Source organism: Microcebus murinus, chromosome 1, assembly GCF_040939455.1.
Source record: "Microcebus murinus isolate Inina chromosome 1, M.murinus_Inina_mat1.0, whole genome shotgun sequence".
NCBI classification, from domain to species: Eukaryota; Metazoa; Chordata; class Mammalia; order Primates; family Cheirogaleidae; genus Microcebus; species Microcebus murinus.
Window position 1 is genome coordinate 106,149,794 of NC_134104.1, and position 22,064 is coordinate 106,171,857.

At 34.1% G+C, this 22,064-nt stretch overlaps 1 protein-coding gene across 43 annotated transcripts in view; it reads right to left on the reverse strand.

The window, feature by feature from the left end:
* Window positions 1–22,064, reverse strand: part of MBNL1 (muscleblind like splicing regulator 1) — a 190,748-nt gene that overhangs the window by 38,164 nt on the left and 130,520 nt on the right. For all 43 annotated transcript variants that reach the window (XR_012919816.1, XR_012919809.1, XR_012919807.1 and 40 more), the window contains one exon: window positions 827–997. Coding sequence is in view for 38 of the 43 variants with exons in the window: in XM_012774400.3 (XP_012629854.1) it covers window positions 827–997 (171 nt within the window). In the remaining 5 variants the exon portion in view is untranslated. The remainder of the gene's footprint in view (window positions 1–826; window positions 998–22,064) is intronic.

The window sequence follows — 22,064 nt, forward strand, 5'->3', positions numbered from 1 at the left end:
AATTTGAAATTAGTAGATTAGTAGATTATAATAATAATAATCTCTCAAATGTATAGAATTAGTAATTAGTATCACTGCCAATTAATGTGGAGATCCTTCCCCACCTTGAAATGTAATCCCTTTCTCTTTTTTGGAATGATTATTGTATTAAGTGTCAAGAGAGAATAATAATTATATTGAGTTCAGGTGTTAAAATGTATTAGCAATAAAGAATTACCATACATGCTACAGTTAGTGAACCAGAAAAATGTGGGCTTCATATGCCCACAAATCCATAATATTGCATAAAAGTTAGTGACATAAATTTTTGACAGATATATTCTGATCATCACTAATTTTAATGTGCATTTAAATTTAAATATAGAATTACAGTATCATGATTAACAAAACACTTTTTTCAACCTAACACAAATTATTATAAATCTTTTTCACTTTTATGAATAAATGTGAGTAAAGATTATTAAGGTCATTTATGATACACACACACCAAAAAACCCAAACAACTAAATAGATATGTGTATTCTGAAGCAAGTTACCCACATACACTGCTTAGCAAACATTAAATATCTATGACCACCCACAGTCTATCAAATTTAGCTTTTTCTAAAAAGCCCTTGAATTTTCTGCCTCCCCTAAATTAGTTCTCCTTTGATGAGACTTCCAAGTCTACAATATTGATTTACTACTGTAGGAATTTTCCTAGCATCTGTAAGTATGCAATATGAAAATTGTTCCAGGGTTTGATTGATACTTAATTTGGCCTGGAAATGCTAAAGCAACTGATATTGTTACAAACTTAATGAATGAGTATTGAAAACACACTTACCACGGGTTGTAATGGGGCACCGGGCATCATGGCATTGGCTAGTTGCATTTGCTGGGCCAGCATGGCCATGTTCTTCTGCTGAATTAAGTTATTGCGTCCATTTATCTCCAATTGCGTTTTTAAGTGTGGGGGTGGATGAAGATATTTGCAGTTCTCCCTGGAGCAACGACCCTAAAGAAAAACAAAAGCAGCAAACATCATTTTAAAAAAGAATGAAATCAGCAAATTGTAAAAATAATAATAATACAAACCAACCACTTGAATCTGTTAGAGGTTTTTCATACAATGCATTGTCCAGGTCATTTTATCATACATTTAGAACAAATAATAAATTCACTCAAATGAATTGTCAAAATGAGGGATTAAGACATTTCAAAAAGTTTAAAAGCTTAAAGATGCTCACTTATTTTAAAAATCTTAGCATTAACATTTCCAGATTCAAGTTGAAAAATCTACAAACTGCCAGGGGAATACTAGAACACATACTATCAAATAAAGAATATTAGACGTGTACCATAATATCTTCCTGGTTAACTTTAATGAATCCAAAAGAACATAAAGTTTTATCATCTATTTTGACTTGTATCGAGTTCTTAGGAAACAAACTTAGAAGATACATTGTATCTTCAGTAAAATACCTTTACAAGTATCTTACAATATAACAAATAAAATTAAAATTACTAAACTCCATAAGCCCATGCATTAGAAATTTACAGTTGAAAAGATGAAAATTCCCATGTGTTCCCACTGTACACAGAGATTAGTAAGTATAATGAAACATGACTGGAAAATGTAGCCTTTAAACTTTCAACACTAAATCTAGTCTTCATTTCCTAAAAACTATAAAATAGTAAAAACCGGACACTTTTGCCCTCTAAAAATTTACAGTTTAAAATGGAGAAACAAGTTACTATAAAATAGTAAGTATGGATATACCTTCCTTTGGGATAATTCTTTTCATCAAAAATATTTATTAGTCTATAATACACAATATTGTATGAGGGACTCTATCCCTATTATTTCAATATATTGTCAAGTCGCATTCATAGTAACAAATCTCATTGGCTGCCTTAATAACTTCTTTCACCAGTAAATCTAATTAAAACCGTTTGTAAGAGAAAGATTAATTGAAGTCATCTTTAAAAACCAATTTAGAATAATTTGACTTTATACTGTAAATTGACTTAGAAAGCTGATGTTTATTATAAAATCTGTCATGATTCTAATTTAAATAATCTATTTTGGCTCTCTAAGCTAGTATCACATGATATTGCCTGTCCTGTTTTTTTGTTTTGTTTTGTTTTGTTTTTTGAGATGGGGTATCACTCTTTCATGCGGCTAGATAGAATGCAGTGACACAATGATAGCTCAAAGCTGCCTTGAACTCCTGGATTCAAGTGATCCTCCCACCACAGCCTCCCAAGTAGCTGGGACTATAGGTGTGTATCATTGCGCCCAGGTAATTTTTTTTAGTTTTTTGTAGAAAGAGGGACTTGTTGCCTATCCAGGCTGATCTAGAACTCCTGGCCTCAGGCAATCCTCCTGCCTCAGCCTCCCATAATGCTGCAATTACAGGGATGAGCCATTACACCTGGCCTTGCCGAAATCAGGAGTGGACAGTGACTGATAACAAGGACCTCACAAGTTTCAAGACCTGGAATAGAGGCCTAGCTCCCTCATTGGTCAGCTTCGTGAACTGCATAAGAAACTTAACTTCTTTAAGCCTCAGGCTCTTTATCCAGTACAGAATTGCTATAAAACCTACATTAGCCCCACTACAATTTAAATTGCATATCAAACAAAAGAAAAACAAAATATTGGTATGCAGGTAATTTTTAAAATATTTGTTTGTTATGGCTATTGGTCCATTTGCAAAGTAACATTTGCATACATATACATCTCTCTCTCCACACACACACACATGACTTTGGCCCATATAGAATCACCATGCTTGATACATGTTGGGATCCTGAGCACATTATTAGCCTAAAAGCATCTTGATGCAAAACAAGCACAAAAACAACAGTCAGAATCACAAGATAAATCATGGAGTATGACTGGCCAAAATAAATAAGCTCCCATATGACACATGGTCTGATTTAAGGGATATCCAGTTGAGGTATTCTAGAGAAACCCTGCTTTTTCTGTACAAAAAACAACTTAGCTGTAAGAGAAGTTCTTGTTCTCAACATCTCCACATCGTATTTCTTACTAAAACTGGATTTATTTAAGTGCAGATAAGTGGGGTCATATCCACCCTGAGGATAGAGTTACTGTCAATTCACTCAGGTCAGCTTCTATAGTTCCATAAATAGTACAGAGATAGCCCTGGGTCTTGAATTGGGCCTTGCCAACACAAACTCTGGTCTTTGTAAGCACTTCAGTCCAGTATCTTCCTCGAATGTATACCACCTAATCCCCCTTACCTATGATCATAGCTCAGATTGAAATAATGAAGAGAAATCATTTTTTCCAATAATTTTTCTATATGTTTAAATTAAAAGTAACCTATCCAAAAAAGAAAAAATTTCCCCTCTTGTAGTCTTAAAAATCAGTACGAGACTGACAACAGTTATACAAGAAATCAATTCAAGTCCTCAACAAATTTCTGAATTTAAATTATGAATTTAAAAATTTTCTCACTGGTTTTCAAATTGCCACAAATTTTGTGAATATAACAAAGGACAATATATGTTAAGATTAATTGTTTAATCCTCAAAATAAATTCCTGGTTCATTTTTAAACATTACAGTTTAATAAGGTATACTTTTTAATAATTATACATGTGCATATACAGTACATATTATACATATATAAACTATGTGTATGTGATATCTATAAATAAATTTATAAGGATATAGATTTTAGAACATAATGGAAGTTAGGTGATTAACAGCAACCCAGAATAAGGATAAAAGTGAATGAAAGAAAACTAGAGATGGCAATTTAGAGATATAGGCAGCTATTTCCTAGCTATTTTTAATATTTATTTAAGAACTAGTTAACAATTGGAAACAAAACTATATCTTACTTAGAAGTTAGATGGACTTAATAAAACAAAACTAAAATCAAAATTCTATCACAAAAGTAATCTGCCATTTTTAATTATACTTTTCCCACGTAAACTAAAAGGAATATTGTAATTTATGATGTCAGAGTTTAAAGATGCATGTTATTAAGCTGCCAAATGGTAACTATGTGGTAGGATTAAAATTATCAAATCATATTCAAGTAAAGTCTGGAAATAAAGGGGAAAAGAAAAAATTATAGGAGTACTAGTTTATATTCATAAGTCTTTTCCAACTTTCATTGGTAATACTGGTTTTCTGGTAAGACTGTTCAAACTAGAACACTTTATTTCAACTGTTAAAATGAAACCAGTATTTCTTTTGGGATAGCTGAGATACGCAAATGTTTTTGAATCACCTTCTGGAGATATTCACTGCTCAGATATTAGCCAGATACTCTGTCTAAAAAATTTGGTTAGTTATCTATTGAAAATTCTTACCACTTTTTTTTTCAGCTAAGAAGATAGAAATATCTCAGAAAATGTTTGCCGAAAATAATAACAACATTGGCAGTCAAGACATATCATTTTATACTTAAAAAAAATGCTTTTAATGGCTCTGCCATGCTTTTTAGTTATCAATTCTAATGCTTGGACATACACACACACATACATATAACATTTAAAAATTATAAGCATCTAGTGGTAGGAAATTTATAGCAGTCTATTAGGTAATTAAGAAAAAAATAAACTTTATACACACACAAACATCCTTAAATAACAAAAATTTATTTTCTCATGATTCTGGGGCCTAGAGGTCCAAGATCAAGATTCCAGCCAATTCAGTTTCTGGTTAGGAACCTCTTTCTGGCATACAGATGCCACGTTCTTATTATGTCCATACATGGGCTTTTCTCAGTGTGTGTATGGTGGGAGGGGTGAGGGCCAGAGAAACAGCTCACAAGCTCTCTGGTGTCTCTGCCTGTAAAGACACTAATCCTATCAGTTCAGGACCCCACACTTACGACCGCATGTAACCTTAGAGGTCCCATCTCCAAGTACACACTGCGATACACGTGAGGGTTAGGGCTTCAACATATAAATTTTGCAGGGGCACATATAATTAAAAAACAGCTGATGATTCAAAGTTATTTGCATGTAGCTTTAAATATTTTCACATTTACTTTTAAATGGTAGGATCTTTTATTCTAAAACATAAGATAAGATAATAGATTTGCACCACAAACCCTGAATCAAAAGGAGTGGGTGGCTGACCAGTTTATTCCTTCTAATTTTGGCGAATTCTAATAGCTGCGACTTTAAAAAATATTAAAGGTATGAGTATGTGAATTTCAAGGTTTACTTATTTTTCTTGCATTTAAAATAACAACAAATAAAGACCCTGGTATATAACAGTAAATAGCTGAATTACAAAGTCATATTAATAGCTCCATTCACTTGTTAACTAGAATACTGGATTGGCTGATTTTTTTTTTTTAAACGAAAACAACATTTTCTTGGCTTGCATTTTCCTGCAGTAAGTCTTTTAAGGATAATTAAAAGTTAGATATATATCACCTCTCCTTGCAAAAAAGGAAAGATAAATTAAGTAGCCAGAGAAGCCAGAGAAATAATCAAAGATTTCTGACCACCAACTAGAATTCCAGTAGACCCACTGCATAATATTGTTTTAATTATATGCAAATGTCTACATGTGTGTATAATTATGCATATACATTATATTCACCCAATTAAGTACCTATTTCTAACAGCAATGTATATATTACAAAAAGATTTTGCTGTGTTGCAAATTCAAGAGACAGGATATACGACTTAAAATAAAAAACCTCAAGGGACACTGTACTATCATTTGGAAGAAATTTTTAAAGTAGTTAAAACATTTATATATTCCCTTTTTTCTTAGAAAGTTTCTATGGAGCATTTACTGTATTGATGCTATTGTTTGTTTTTGTTTTATTTTACAAATAGTATACTATACCAAACAGTATATATACTTGTAATAAGTAAATACTACATATTTACTATATTTAAAAAGTGTGGTAAACTATAGAGCAAATATAAAGTATATCCATGTTATTAACAGTAATTTTTCTCTTCATTTTTTTATTCTCAAATATTCATGACTCTTTAACCCAGACACATAAATAGGATTTTTTATTACATCATTTCCTATGTTTCATATCATAGCACCCTTAAACTTATTTCATAGTTTTATCATCTTGAAAGGCAAGAAGCTATTCTTTAAACCAAACACAAATTCTGCTGTTTACATTTTCCCATTGGTCTTTCAGGTGATAGCAGAAACAAATACTTAGCATCCCTATAAAAGGTGAAAAAAGGAGGTGATGCTCCTCTTATTCTGCTAGGCAAGTAATCTCTAATCTTCTGAATTTAGCATAAAGTAAATACAGCAATCCTAATCAATATTTAAATCTTAACTTTCTAAATGTAAATTGCTATTTCTTTATCCAATCATCATAACACCAAATACTTAGAGCTCAATTCAACCACAAGAGCTGGGAGAATTTTCTTCTACCAAAGAAAAAAGAAGCAGAAATTTATGAACATGTTTTCATTGAAATAGTCCTAATTTTTCTCAATTACTTTGCCACAGATATAAAATATATTTTCAAATGAAACACAATATAAGGCAAATTTAGATTTTTTCTCTTTCCTGATACAACAAAAAATTCAAATTCACACACACATTGTGGCCTAACAATTATTGAGACTGTCAGTAAAAGAAAGAAAAATAGAAATATACACATACGCAACCTACTGAGTTTAAATTTGTACTTTTACCATGGCCTGAAAGAATGTAAGAGATATGTAATAGATTCCATTCAATAGGCATTAAACATTTTTCCATCAGCATCTAATCTGATCTCAAACAGGATTTTAAGTTACTTAAAGAGCTCTCTCCAGTATTCAATAGCTGTTCTACGCACTATTTTGTAGAACATTCCTAAGTCTGATGATGAAGTTTCATGGATATTAAAATCAATAGCGACATTTACAATATCCCAAAATATCCTAACTGCTGACGCAATACCAACACACTCTTACTCAAACATCAGGATACTATGACTTTTTTTTTTTTTTTCCAGAGAACTTAGGAGCTTTGCTTGCACAACTCCCATTAATCATCTTGAAAATGGCATAACTGAAACTCTACACCTCTAGATAAGTATTACGTAATAATGCATTAGAGTCTGGGTAGCTGCCTCTGAGGAGATGGAGAAAGTGAAAAAGGCAACAAATCACACCACATTCCTGTGACAGAAATAACACTCCTTTCTCCAGAAGCTTTTGTGTGTGAGCTATACATACAACTGTTACAGCAATAGTTATATCAGCCCACAATTTTAGCTGATAGTCATCTGAAGAAATCTTAACTTCCTCAGAGAGAGCCTACAAAGATCCATTTAGAGCTGCCTGTGATGGGATATTGTAAAAAGAAACAGTCTTGCTTTTTTTCTCATACCTATGGCCTCCTCTACCCCACAGAATCCTACAGAAGTGTACAACCATTGCTGAGGCTAATGTTCAGAGGGGGTTAACTGTGCCTATTGTCTGCCTCTATTTCACAGTCTTCATGAGCTCCAAAGATGGGTTTGACCAACATCTCTGAGCCAAACCAGAGTCTCCATGACCTTGTGAAAGCCCAGTGACATTTGGTAGGTGCCAGCATCACAAAACAGTCCAACATTTGTTGGCTGCTTTTTTATAGCATCATAAAATTGGAAATGCCAGATCACTATGTTTCTGTTATTTTTTTTCAATTGCTTCATTATTTTTTTGGTACAGCAACTGTCAGACTTCTAAGTTGTTTGTAGCTGAAACACTTCTGAAGTTTTATGACATCCAAATCAGACACTCTTCAATCTTGGCTAATAATTAAAAGCCTTAACATTTACATAATACAATTTAGTGCTCTATTTGTAGAGCATGCCTTTCAATTGAGAAATACAAAATGTTTTACAAATAGTACCCAATTCATCATCGTACCATTATTAGGTGGATTACAGCATGACTTTCTCTATTACATTTCTATGGCTTTCCTGAGGATAAAAAAGAGGTAAACCTCCTAAGTCAAATGCATTAACAATTTTTCTTCTAACAATCTCTTGGAAGACTTATATAAGCAGTTCTTTACAGACCTATGCCAGTTCCAAGTGCATTTACAAAACAAAAACTCAGCATCTTTAAATCTCTCTCCCCTCCATGAAGTGTTGATTGAAAACCAAAAGATATATTTTTATTACAATAGAGAAATAATAAAATCTATCCAATGCTTCCTATGTTCCAAGCACTGTTTTATTTTACTGATGTTAATTAAATCCCTTAATCCTTTCAACATCACTGTGAAGCAGTATTTGTAACAATTTACAGTTTTCATAACACTTAACTGAGGTAGAGACAGGATAAGTGACTTGCTCAAGGACACAAAACTGAACACAGGCAGTATAACTACAGAGCTGGTGCTCCTAATCATTATGATAGAGCCATGTATTTGTACCTAACATAACTCCCTTAATCATATTTAAGTGTATGTGTTTTTTTCCTAACCTTTGACTGCTCATACTAGAAACAGATGATTCAAGGTCAGAACCAAATGGAGGCTTCAACCCCCTTTGCATTATGCAAAGGAAAAGATTTTTCACAACATAGCAATTAAAGCCTAATCTACATAGCATTTCTAAAGTGTAGTGGAAAAAAATTATATGCTCTTGTAAATTTCAGTTTATCTGTCATTCCTTTTTTTCCTCAGCAGGAACTGTATTATAGGATCAACAGTAAAAAAAAAAAAAAAAAAAAAATTAACACCAAACAAGTCAAAATATTGTTTCAGATTATCTATTTCAGTACGAGACCTAGTTAGGCCTTGGATTATCCATGTATTCCACTGACCTGGCCTCTGTTATTTGTATATGTTATGAATAATGAAAAAGTTATTTCATAAATATAATTAAAGATATAAGGTTACACAGTAATATAGGATGGTAGGTTTTTAGGAACAAAGCTTTTATTCAGAAATATAAAAGAAACCAAAGCAAACCAGAGAGGTAAAACATTTTGGTGAGATCAGCTTGAGAATAATAATACCACTACTTGTATTTATATGAAACATCTGCTATATTTATACCTGCTAAATCCCACATATGCTTACAAATATAGAAAAGTAAATACTATTTTTACATCTCTAAAGTGATATTTATTTAGTCAATAATATTGTGTAATATGTTTCTAATAATAATACTACATGTCAATATTTCCATTGTGAATCCCATCAAAGTCTACCAAATGGGATAGTATATACTAAGCATATAATTAATTAGTGCTTAAATAATTTTCTAAACTATAACATATGTCTAAAATTTTGGCTGCCATTTATATGCAGAAATTAATACATTATACAATTTTTCTCCAATCTTTTGACATATCATTGTCTTTGCCAAATATCAAAGACCCTTCCTTTGACCCAACTTTTCATTGGCACTCCTTTGTAAACCTGTGGGATTTCCTAAATGAAAACATGCTGCATTTTCTGACCTTACAAACTCTGACCCAAGCCCAGCCATGAAATGCTACTGCTTTACATTATCAGCAACGACAGAGCATGAAGAAAAGGTGAGACGATAAAGGTCCTCACCACTGCTGACCACTGTCACCTTCACACAGATCAACTTTGTACTTGAACAAAATGTGCTCAATGACACTGACTCTATCCCTGTGGGGAAAGCAGTTCTTTCCTCCCCTCCCCATGACAATTTGCTAAAATTGTGCACTGCCATCAGCTGTCAGAATTGAGGCTGCGGTGAGGAGAAAGATAACTAGCTCATGTACCCCAAAAATGATTCTTTGGATGCTTACTATAGCAGCATAAGCAGGAAGGGTGGAAAAAAATCTCTTGAAGCAAACAAGCAGTATCACAACACAGGTTATCTGAGACTCTCCTCTTCTCTGCACTCTATCCCTACCCCCAGAGACTTCCACTACTTTCTAGGGCAGTTCCCCAAATATCTAAAGAAACAACACTCAATAAACTTTACCAAAAAATTGTCAAAGGGAATAAACAGGAAAGTCTCAGAATTTTTAGATACATTTCATATATAGTATGTGACTAATATCTTTGGGTTTGAGGAAAGGATTAACAATAATTAACAATATTAACAATAATCACACAAATAAAAATAGGTGATTGTAAACTATGGAACTTCCACAAAATATCTACAGATGAGATTCTAAGTCAGAAGGCTTTGATGTCATCACATAAGCATGCATAGGCACTAGAAAAAGCTTAGTCATCACAAGGTGCTATGTTCTAAATGGCAATCAGAAGCTGCCGAGCATATTCTTAAGTGCTCAGTTAAGATGAAAAGTATGGAGATGTTGGGCCTCACAGGAACGTCAGCCATGGCAACACTGTTTTTTAACAAGCTAGAATGTGAATGTGAGAGGGATAAGCACAGACGGCTGTCACATGATGTTTTTTTCTTGCTATCATACCAACAACATTTAGGCTGAAAGCCCGGATCTACTAAACACCCTGCTTGGGTGCATTAAGTGAGTAAAGGAACATATTTGTGATTTTTACATTCTGTACCTCAGCTTAAAGCAGGTAACTGTTATTAGAAATAGTTGTTTCATCTTCCATAGCACTGTGCACAAGCCTTTCACCCAATACCTATCATGGTTTACATGTCTTCCTCCCCCAGTGATTCCCTCCAGAAGGAGGCTCATGCCTCAGCCTTCTTGTGCCCACCACTTACATAAGGCCAAATAAGCCCTACAAGTGTTTGCCAAGTCAATGAGAACCGACTATGTTTCAGAATATAGGACATTGTTAACATGTCCAATAAGGCAATTCTCAAACATTTCTTCTGCATCTTCTTCAGGGTCTCCATCAACTTATATCCTATAATCTCATTTTCTCTTTATTCAGATATACTTTCCTTCTTCTCTAGATTCCTTCCATTTTCTCCTTTTTTCTAGGTAATTTCCTACTACTGCTATCCAGACATGACTTTGTGGCTCTGCTGCCATCCAACTAAGAAATATGGCCAGTTATTGGATATATCTGTGTCCTAAGCTTGTAAGCTTATCTTATACACAAGCCTTAGGGATATGCACAGAGAAACACTGCCAGGACTTGACATAAAAAAAGCTACACAGCCCCTACTCCATAGTTAAAATCACATGAACTGAATCAGAAAGTTGTTTGTTCAAACCCCAACTTTGATATTTATTAGGAGTCAGACTTTGGGTTAATTATTCAACCTTACTTAACTGCAATTTCCTCTTCTATAAAAATGAAGGTAAGCATACCAATGAGGGAATGTATACAAGGGGCTAAATTATGGTCTGGTACTCAGTAAATGGAAATGACTGGGCTGTTCTCACTTTCCTAGCATGTTTTCTACATCCACTTCTACAGTCCAGTGGAAAGAACACACATCTAGGAGTCAGGAAGACCTGCATTCACTGTAGCTCTCTCATCTCGTAGCCATGTGACCTCATGCAGGTACTCAAACTCCTTGACCAAACAGTGCCTTTGCCTGTGAAATTTGTCCAAATAACAGTAACTTTTATGGTGGCTGGAGAAAGCTTGCCCAGTGTCCAAAATAAGAATCAACTCATGTTTATTTTTCTTACCATTAAGTACCTGAGCATCTATATTTTAAAAGGGGTTGAAAATAAAAAGGAATCATTTCCATAGGTTAAATTTGATTATGAGAAGTGACTCTTTTCAAATGTTATTTTCTGTGGAATTTTCTCTTTCACTTTCCTTCATTTCCTCCTCTTTCCTTTCTTGCCAGATAGAATAAACTCACAGTAGTGAATTCAGCACCTGTCCAATTGTATTATAGGTAATTTCTAGGAAGCTGTCTACACTTCTTGATTAATAATTTGTTAAAGACAGGACTAAACCTATTTTATCAACCTAATGCATTTTAGTAAATATCTGTAGAATGAATAAGAGACGTTAGGAGACAGAAGGGCATTTCTGGGTATCTCAACTACCACATCACTTGACAACACTGTAAGGCCTAAGTCACTGGTCCTCAATCATGACTGAACATCATAAATAAAAAATTCTTATACTCAACTTCCACCCACAGAAATTCTGATTTATTTAGCTTTGGCTGTGTCCCAAGCATAGAAGTATTTTAAAGGCTCCCCCAGATGGTTCTAATGATTGCTACTCTAAAGGCCTCTGGTTAATCTATTTATACTGATACACATTTCATTTGCACATCAATCACAACCTATTCCAGAGTTCTTTTAAACCCAGTTTTGCCAGTGGCTTCGGAATAATTACTAATGTTATCTGACTGTCAGTTAACTGATACTTGTTTTTAAATTGTCCGATTGCTAAACAGCTCCTTCCATATACAGTGAGAGAAAGGACACTCAAGGGCAAGGAACTGCATAAAAGGAGCTACTGTCTTTTGTTCCCTTGGGCATATCATCCTGGAGAAGGTGTCAAGACTAGCAACACTTTGGTGACTAAAGGGTCATTTCTAAACTGTTCATAGGAAGCAAAAGATTTCAAGATAAAGACAAAGATGAGGGATCGACATCATCAATGTACCTGTGGAATGCCCTTAAGTTTTCTTTTTCTAATATGCTCAACATAGATGGTATACTTGAGAAAGAGTGTACCAATGATATTTATAACATATTAGATAAGCAATAATATAGGTCCTGAACAATTCAGTCTCCTTATCACTCATTGAGGGCTAGAAGTCGTGGGCAGTTCCTATGTTAACTTGTAACATAACTTAATTATAAGTTCTCTAAGCTCAACTTAAAATTTTCATAGCTGCAGTAAATGTTTATAAAAGTAAACTGTCATATTATAAATTTTAAAGTAAGGAGATAAGAGGTCTCAACGGGACTACTGCCATTTGCTTTGGACGACAATTACTGTGGCTAGAATCCTCTCCTCAGACTCCTGTGCAAAGATAATTACAATGTCTACTGCTAACCCTCACAGAAACATGTATGATTTATCCTCATGGTAATCCCATGAAGATATTCTTATTAACCTCATGTTACAAATGAGGAAACTGAGGTTTCTGGAGGATAAACATCTCATGAAATGTCTCAGCCATGTTAAGCTGTGAAGCTGGGAAGTACTGGTAATGTCAAGGTTAACACGTATCCCACCAATGGGTAGCCAGATGAAAGGAGCCTAAATAATCTAGGGAATAAAGACAATTTTAACTTGTTTCTGTTTGTTTTCAGATAAAACAAATGATTTCACTACAATACAGAGATGGAAAATGAAAACTGATAATGTGTTTTCCCCCATTAGAAGTCATCAAAAATTAAGTCTCTTTTGTGTTTCTTATAATACCAGAGCATACTGACTCTATGAAATTGTTCTAGAAGAGCTAGATTTTTATTTAGATCAGAAATATAGTATGTGCATACACACACCCAAGAGAAAGAACAACAGAACAATTAATTCATTGTCTTCTAAGCTAGAAAAAAAAAAGGAAATAAATGGAAGGAAGGAAGGAAGGAAGGAAGGAAGGAAGGAAGGAAGGAAGGAAGGAAGGAAGGAAGGAAGGAAGGAAGGAAGGAAGGAAGGAAGGGTGGGTCTTGCCTTGAATATATTTTACACCAAATCTTAATATTATCTAGAATAACTCATTTATATATTTATTCACCTACTATCTGGTGAGACCTCTCATGTGCTCTGTGCTATGGGACAGTGGAGATACAAAATAAATTAGACATATACCCTAGGAAGGGAAATAAGGCATGAACATAAATAACTAGAATGTAAGGCTAGAGGGCAAAGAGTGTCATAAGAGACATTCAGCTGAAGAGTTCTTGTAATGTTAAAGAAAAAGGGAATATTTCCATTTAGCTATCAGATAATAGCTTCAAGGAAGAAGTGGAATTTATACATGAGTTGGAAAAGATACCTAGGTAGAGGAAATAGCATGAATTGAGATGTCAATGACAAGTAATAAATCTGTAAGAAGAGCAGTGGGAAATAAGTTTGAAAACTAGATAAGCCTAGCTTGAGGAAAGTTTTAAATGCTATGTTAAAGACTGTCTGCTTCCTTTTGTAGGTCAGGAAGAGCCACTGAATGGGCTAGAAATGACATTGGCAAAGTGATACTTCATGAATTCATCAGACAGGAGTGTAAGTGAGCCTGAAACGGCCACAAGCCTGGAGAGGGGAGACCAATTAAGCTTATGTTAATAGTCCAGGCAAGAGGAAACACAGACTTTACCATTCTCCAGATAATAAGCCCAGACCCGTAAATTCATAATCTCCCATCCTACCCCTTATCTCAGGCATACTAACACAACACACACACGCACACAGACACACACACACACACACACACTCCATATTCTGGCTACGCAACATTGAATAGTGCAATCCCTTGCACAAGATACAACTTTGCTCATGTAGATCTGGCTACTAAAATACTCTGCTCTCTACTTTTCTTTTTTGCTTCTTGGCTAACTTCTAGTTAGAGTTAGGGTCACCAGATAAATGTCACTTCCTCCAGGAAGTTTTCTTAAAGTTTTCAAGTCTTAGTTAAATGCTTAGTTGAATGCTGGTTCCAGAGCATTCATTATATTTTATCATAACTGCTTGTCAGATGCCTATTTCCATCACTAGACCAGATTCAATGAGGGTAAGAACCACTGCTTACTTTCCATTTGTATGCCCCCAAACTGAGAACATATAGAATAGTGATGGGCTCATAATAAATGCTAACACCTTGAATGGGTGAATAAATAAAGATGTCTTATAAAGGAGAATATATATTACATAATAGACATATAATATATATATATATAACACACATACACATAACATACATTAACTATATGTCTAAGTGGCAAACACACATACAACAGTGGTTTTTCAAAATCTAGTAGTAATGTTTTCAAAATGTGTTTGTTGATTAACTGCCAAAATAAGCTTTATGATTTTTCAATTTCTTGCAAATTTATAGCAAATTTCTGGTTCCATCATCAGTATGTTTTTCTGTGTTTGTCTCCTTTATGCCAAGATAAAAACTGGACTCCACATTATAATTACATCAGAAAAGAATAAATACTAACTATAATCTGGATGACATAAAATGGAAAATATTACTTAGAAGTATCATTATATATGGTAGGTACCTTGGCAAAAGTTCTAGAGTATTGCTCAAAAAATATACCAAGAAAATAAAACCAAAATGGGTTTTTTTCTGTTGTAATATTTCTGGTTAACTTTAAATTTTTCCTGATCCCACAAAAGCCAAAAACATTAAAAAACAAAGTTCATTTTGCCTCATTTTATTCTACTGCTAGCTGATACATTAATAATTTTAATGTATCTTTTCTCAATGTGATATATTCAGCTATAATCTTTGAAAATAACAATTTACTACCCATCTTAAAAGAATCCTAACATATCATGAAATGAAACATGAAAGGCTTTTTCTTAACTGAAAAGAAATTGTGCAACACTAGTATATTAAATGTGCTAACATAAAAAACTAAGAATGAGTAGATGAGTAGATATGCCCAGCTTTTAAACTATTTTTTCTGAAGCAGTTACAAGGAATCTTAATTATGCAGTTAAGTTCTAAGTTATCCAAAATAGGGCTAAGTCTCTAAATGCAACTATTTTTAGTTATTTCTGAAATTATGCTTATTTTTATAGTTAGCACTTATGTCAAAATAATTTCAAATTTCATTGAAAAAGTTGTGGTTCCTAATTTACAATAAATTTCTTTTGTACTATAGTTGGAGCAACTGTTTTTGGTTAGTTTGTTTTTTGAGACAGGGTCTCACTCTTGTCACCCAGACTAGAGTACAGGGGTGTGATCATAGCTCACTGCAGCCTGCAAACCTAGGCACAAGTGATCCTCCTGCCTCAGTCTCCCAAGAGGCTGGGACTATAGGCATGCAACAGCACACTCATCTAATTTTTTTTTCTTTTTATACAGATGAGTTCTCTATATGTTGCCCAGGCTGATCTTGAACTCCTGGCCTCAAGCCACCCTCCTGCCTTGGCTTCCCAAAGTGCTAAGATTATAGGTATGAGCCACAATGCCTGGTCCTGTTTTGGCTTTTTGAAATCAACTGTGGTCTGAAAAAGATCATTTAGTAAGGAAATCTGTTTTTAATACTAATCTCTGGAAGAGTAGAAAACTGGCTGAAAACCAAATACACTGATCATGCAAACAAAATATTTCTTCTCAAACCAGTAGTTTACATTATACACTGCCAGGGTTTTGCTAAAGTGTACGGGCTTACTATGGAGGGAGGAGAGAGAGGGAGCAGGTCCCCCCCCCACATACATAAATTGGTGAAAGCACTGGAGCCCACATAACACACAGCAGGAAAAGATTTATGCTGTGTTAGTCAATAGGGTTATTTTAAGGAAAGATTAAACAAGATTACTATGAAAGGACCAAGAAATACTTTAAATAGATTCAAGTAGAAATTTACAAATTATCAACAGTGTATTATTTACGCTTTAAAGCATATTATCAATCATTTCAGACAGAGCAGGTCTTAGAATGACAATATTCTTATCTCTAAGATTATTTAAAGCTGAAGAAACTTTCAGATTAGATCATACATTTTGGAGTACATCACATCCTGTTACATGGGTTTTAGTAGCACTGACATATATTTTCTCTTTGTGTTGAACAGACAGCTCACTATTTATTGTGAGTATATTTCTGTTATTTCTCCTTTTATTGTCCTCCCAGTGCTATTCTTAAAAATATGCTATACCCCATGAGTTTTTCTTTTAATATATTTCTGTGGGTCCTCCATGTAAAAACATTGGTTAGTTCATATAGACCTTTTCTTGTACCTCATTTTTCATAAATAAAACAGTTTGCTCATGCAAATGAACAGATGGTTCATTAAAATAAACAGGTAATCCCCAACTTTCTTTTTGAGAATTTTAATCTATCTCTCTTATCTGATGGCCTACCAAAACAAAAATAAAAACAAAACAGAAGAAAAGGTAAAGAGGAGTCAGAGTCATAGAAGATGATAAAGTATAACATAAGGTATATTATAAAAAATAGATAATCAATAAGATGAAATGCACTCTGATACCAAGCAGGAAAAACTGCATAGGAAAGACAGACTGAGACTGGAGCACTTTCACAAGCATATTCAATTAACCCACAATGACTACATAAAAATTCCTCATTGATATTAATTACCTTAAGCCAATGAGGAAATTAAAGCTTAGAGAGGTTAAATGACTTGCCCAAGATCACAGGATAGCAAATAAAGGCTAATTCTCAAATCAGATCTGATACCAAGTCTGAGGATTATGTCCTCTATAACATAGCTGCCTTTCTGGGAATCCAAAAAGCCAGGAGACCCTAATAGGTAAAATGGCAGTAACTAAAACCATAGAGTTGGGAACATTCAGACTAGTCAGTCAGCAGACAGTGGCTAAAGCAATCAGGTTGGGGTAAAGGAGGTGAGTTCAGGAGAAGTGAGTTCAGAAAGTTAAGAGAATGGTTAAGTGGAAATAACATAAATGACAGGTTTAGAAATCTAAAATATAAGCAAAGATAATCCATTCATTGAATGTCTATGCTGAGGCCTACTTAAATTTCAAAAGATACTTCATAGTGAAGATGGCCTAAAGATATAGAAAGACTGAATTCATTAAGAGAATTCAAGAGTAATGACTGTCTGGCCATGTAGGACCTAACAACCCAAGATAAAACAGCTGCCTAAACTGTTCAAGTGGGTTAGCAAGGTAAGCTAGCACACAAATGTCCTCTATGAAATGTATTATACACCAAAATGGTCAAGAAGAAAAAATAGATATAATAATTAGGACTTTCATTTGATAAACAGTACAACAGTTGGCCTATATCTGAACAAAACAAAAAGTTTAAAGCAATTATAATACTCTATAAAGAAATGGAAAAGTACTCCTCACTCCATTAATCTTATAAGCAATAACATACTTTTTCATAAAATTATGTAAACATACTTTTTTATAAATTATGAACATAATAGTTAAATACAAGGTAAGAAAACTATGGATAATGAAGAAAAAAACATTATCATTTATTGTCTAAACCCTTTCCAAAAGAGCAATGGACATAATCCACTAATCTCAAATTCTCCCAGAGTCAGGCTCCATCTGACACTTACCCCTATTTATTTTCTTTATAGCACTTGTCATACCTGCAATCATGTTGCTTATTAATGTTTAGACTTACTGACTGATTCTTTTACTAAGCATATAAGATCCATGAGGGCAGAGGCCTTGTTTCACCTAGCTCAGAATGTTGAATAAAGGAAAGAATAAATCTCCCGTAATTCTGCCAACAGTTCTATAATGTGAGTACTCTTACTCCCCACTTGGCTGACAAGGATTCAGAGACTGTGTGAAATTAAATAATTTACACAAGGTCACAGAACAATTAAAGTGATGGAGACATTTGCCTGATTCACATGTACTGTATAAACAAATTTGGCAGGCTATATTCAGAACTAAAACAATTATCAAGTTGAAATTCAAATAGCTAGTGGTGAAAAAAAAAAAAGCTAGTGATGTTTAAAAATGTAGCAATTGTAAAAACAATCTGCAGAGACTCTTTTCATAGTATATAAATACATTCAGAGAGACATCTTACAGTTTTCACCATAGTACACATTTAGTTAAACTATGTGTTTCACACTAATTGACAATGTTTTTTTTTTTTTTAAATCATGAACAAATTGTCTGTTACCCTTTGGGACAACTTTGTTTTGCATTGAAGTATTAGTGCTGTTACTACAAAAATAGTAACAGGTTTCAGTGGTTCTCACTTTAGATGAAACTGTAAAGAAAAATCTATCTGATAATCTTGGTTGCAAAAACAGTAGGTTCATCTGGAAAAACCATGTAGGATGAACTGAATGAGAGTGATAAAAATAGCTTCATAACTAAATTGGTTACTTTCAAGAACTGCTAAAAAAAGCTCTATAAGTTAGACATTATTTTTCAGTAGTTTTCTTAGAAAAAATTATTTAAAATAATTTCATACCTCTTACTAAAAATAGTATCTATGAGGACTCTTGAGGAAGAAATGACTCTGAGACAACAATTTCTACAAAGAACTCGTGAACTATTGATATATAATATCCAAATTCACTGTGCCAACCATTGCTCATATATAGAAAAGGGGAACATACACCCACACATTTTTAACACTCTATTCTTTACCACTATCCATTAATAAATATTAATATATATTAGGTATCCTTTTGCTTATCATTATGCTGGACAATATAGGATAGAACAGAAATACAAAATGCAATTTCAATTGATAAAGATAGTTAGATATAGAAGACATCAGTGGAAAGTGACTTTATTAGATACACCTTCAAGAAGTATAAATAAAGCTGGGACCCTGGGGCGGGTCCCCCCATAATATGCTGAAATTTAAAAAATTAAAAGAAAAGCTGGGATGGAATGGTCAAAGGATATTCTCTCAGACCTGAGAGGATTCATCTTTCACCCTACCATTCACTCTCTTAAGAAGCTCAGTCAATGGCTTTCTCGCCTAGTGGTTCCAGAAATGTCTAAGTCTTTGCTGCCATTTTGTGATGGGCCCAAATCTCAAAAAGTCAAAGGCCTAGAATTAGCATGCCCATTAAAAAGGACTCTGAAACACAGGATCAGTCTTGGATATAAAAAAATTCTCTAAGATAGATTCTTAGAGAATCTATCTTGTACATATGCAAGCTAATATGTGGTTCTAACCCATATTATGAATATAAAAGCCATTCCGTGACTGTGGGCCCCTTCTACACACAGTTTATTGGGAACACAGTATCTCTGTTTGCCAGCAGCTCAAAGCTATCTAAAAGACAGACACACAAGGAAAAAGGACTTGAGGGAAGAATGACAGAAGCCAGGGAGACAGACCAGTAAGAGTTGGGTGGGAGGCTAGAGATGTTTTTGTAAAGAAGTCTTGGGCTCCTTTTAGTAGTACCTTGAATCAGTACCTTCAAGCACCACTCTAGAAACTTAGAATCTGAGGCAACAAATTGTATTCTGCATTAAAAACCTGGAAAATTCAACAGGCCGTCTGCATAGGCACAAAAAGGGGGCTTTTGGGATTTTCTACATAAATTCTCAGGAATGTTTTTGCATCTTATATGAAGTTTCTCTGACATTACTGCAAAAAAGTGGGAGTAGCTACCTCTCAGAAGAATGTGATGGTATTGGCAGAACACTGAAATATTCGGAAAGGCTGCTTTTGTAAGATATGTTCCTTCTTTGTGTATGTCTTTCTCACCCTGAGATTATGGCTCACCCAATTAAGGTTATTACATAATTTTTCGAAAGAGAACAAAAATAGAAAGGGGTTAGTTAAGAAAAAATGTTAAAGCAGACATATATTATTCAAAAACTAAACATTAACACTTTGAATGTTTTGTACTTCATGTTGCTGCTCAAATAAGTAGAAATTCTGGGGTAGCTGTTTATTCAAAGAGGCAGAAGTAGGATAAGTATGCCAATTTTCAAAAGCATTCCATTCATTTTTTGTTTTCAAAAAGCACATGAAATGTAAATATGTACAAAAGGCTCAATTTGTTGAACTCTCTCCCCCATTAACAGCAGTCTATGGGGTCTCATATCAATTTCAGCTCTAAACTTTTGTCTCAGAAAAGGCTCTGAAACTTTTAATAAAAGCATTACATAGAAATAAGAAGTGAAATACATATTAACACAGATACGGTATTACCTAAGCAGGGGACTGTATTTAAAAAAATAATAAGGCCCATCTTCAGGTACCTCTTGCTGAGATTTCTGTTTATATTGCACTATGCAAAGAAAAAAGAAGTCTTAAGGCCACACTACTTGCCATTTATAAAACTCAACTGCCTCTCCATAATATAAGCATACATTTTTTTACACAAAAATGACAGGACTTAATGATGACCCCTGTATTTGTAACCCATATTCTGTAAAAGACACTTAAAAACAGTTTGTAATTTATTGAGATGATAGAAGCAGAGAGAGTGCCACTACTTTATTACTGATTCCCTGCAAACTCAGCCTTTCCCACCAAAATAGAATTGGAATGCATTCATCAGAATTTTCAAAATGTGCTTTCCTGTTATCTCTGTGAGATGGGGGTGGGTAGGGGATAGACAAACAGATTCAGCAAGCCAGAGGCAATTGTATGCTACTTCTCATTGCTTCCAATTAGGATGTCAGCACTTTGCTGATCAAATTTTATTTTCACCTCTCATGTATACTCTGTTTTTCATCTTGAATTATGTCAAGGTGTGTTCTATAGGAAATATCATTGCAATAATGCCCAGCATATGTTTAGCAGTATGCTGCACAAACAAAACCATATCGGGCAGGAGCTAAATGAAGAGAATAAGAAAGTATGCAGAATTAAGCCCCCAAACATTGTCAGCCTTCCTCCCAAAAGTCATCTAGAGCTTTAAGAAACATTATTGCTTCCCATGTGATTTTCAGAAAAAGTTGTATGAACTAAGTTTTCAAACGCCAATGACAAGGTCAAAAGGAGGAAGGTTTATAGGTATGAACAACTGGAAGAAGAAATGGAAATGTTTGAAGGAGGTCAGGAATTTGAATAGTAGTTTCAAAAATCTGTGAACAGCAGCTTAAGCAGTTACATAACATATCTCCTTGCTATGAAGATTTCATGTTTCAATATTGAGACCATCATTATTCATTCTAGATAAGGTTTTAATTTCTCCAGAAAAGATCACCTTTATGTGTAATATTATGTGACAAAATTCCTTTATAACAGATAAAAGAGACAGTGCTTAATAGTAAGGACTCAAAAAGCAGAAAGATGCATTCAGGTTCAAATCCCAATTCTGCCCCTTACCAGCCCTGTGGCCTTGTGCATATCATTTAATTTTCTGGACCTCAGTTTCCTCAACAATGAAATGGGAATAACTGTACTATCGACTTGATAAGAAGATATAATAGGATTTAAATGAAAATTTGTAAAAGCCAATCCCTAGCACCTACAGAACACTGGCAGGGTATAGCTATTCTTCTTATTATAAGTTTATATGGACTCTTTAGATGAACGTTTTCCAGTCTTACTCTCACATCAGTGCATTTCAAAGGCCTTTGTGTATTGTTATGGTTAAGCTGAGCCTTTCCACAAAGTGCTGGCTCCTGCTCTGCTGCTCTGCAGTCTGTGGGGC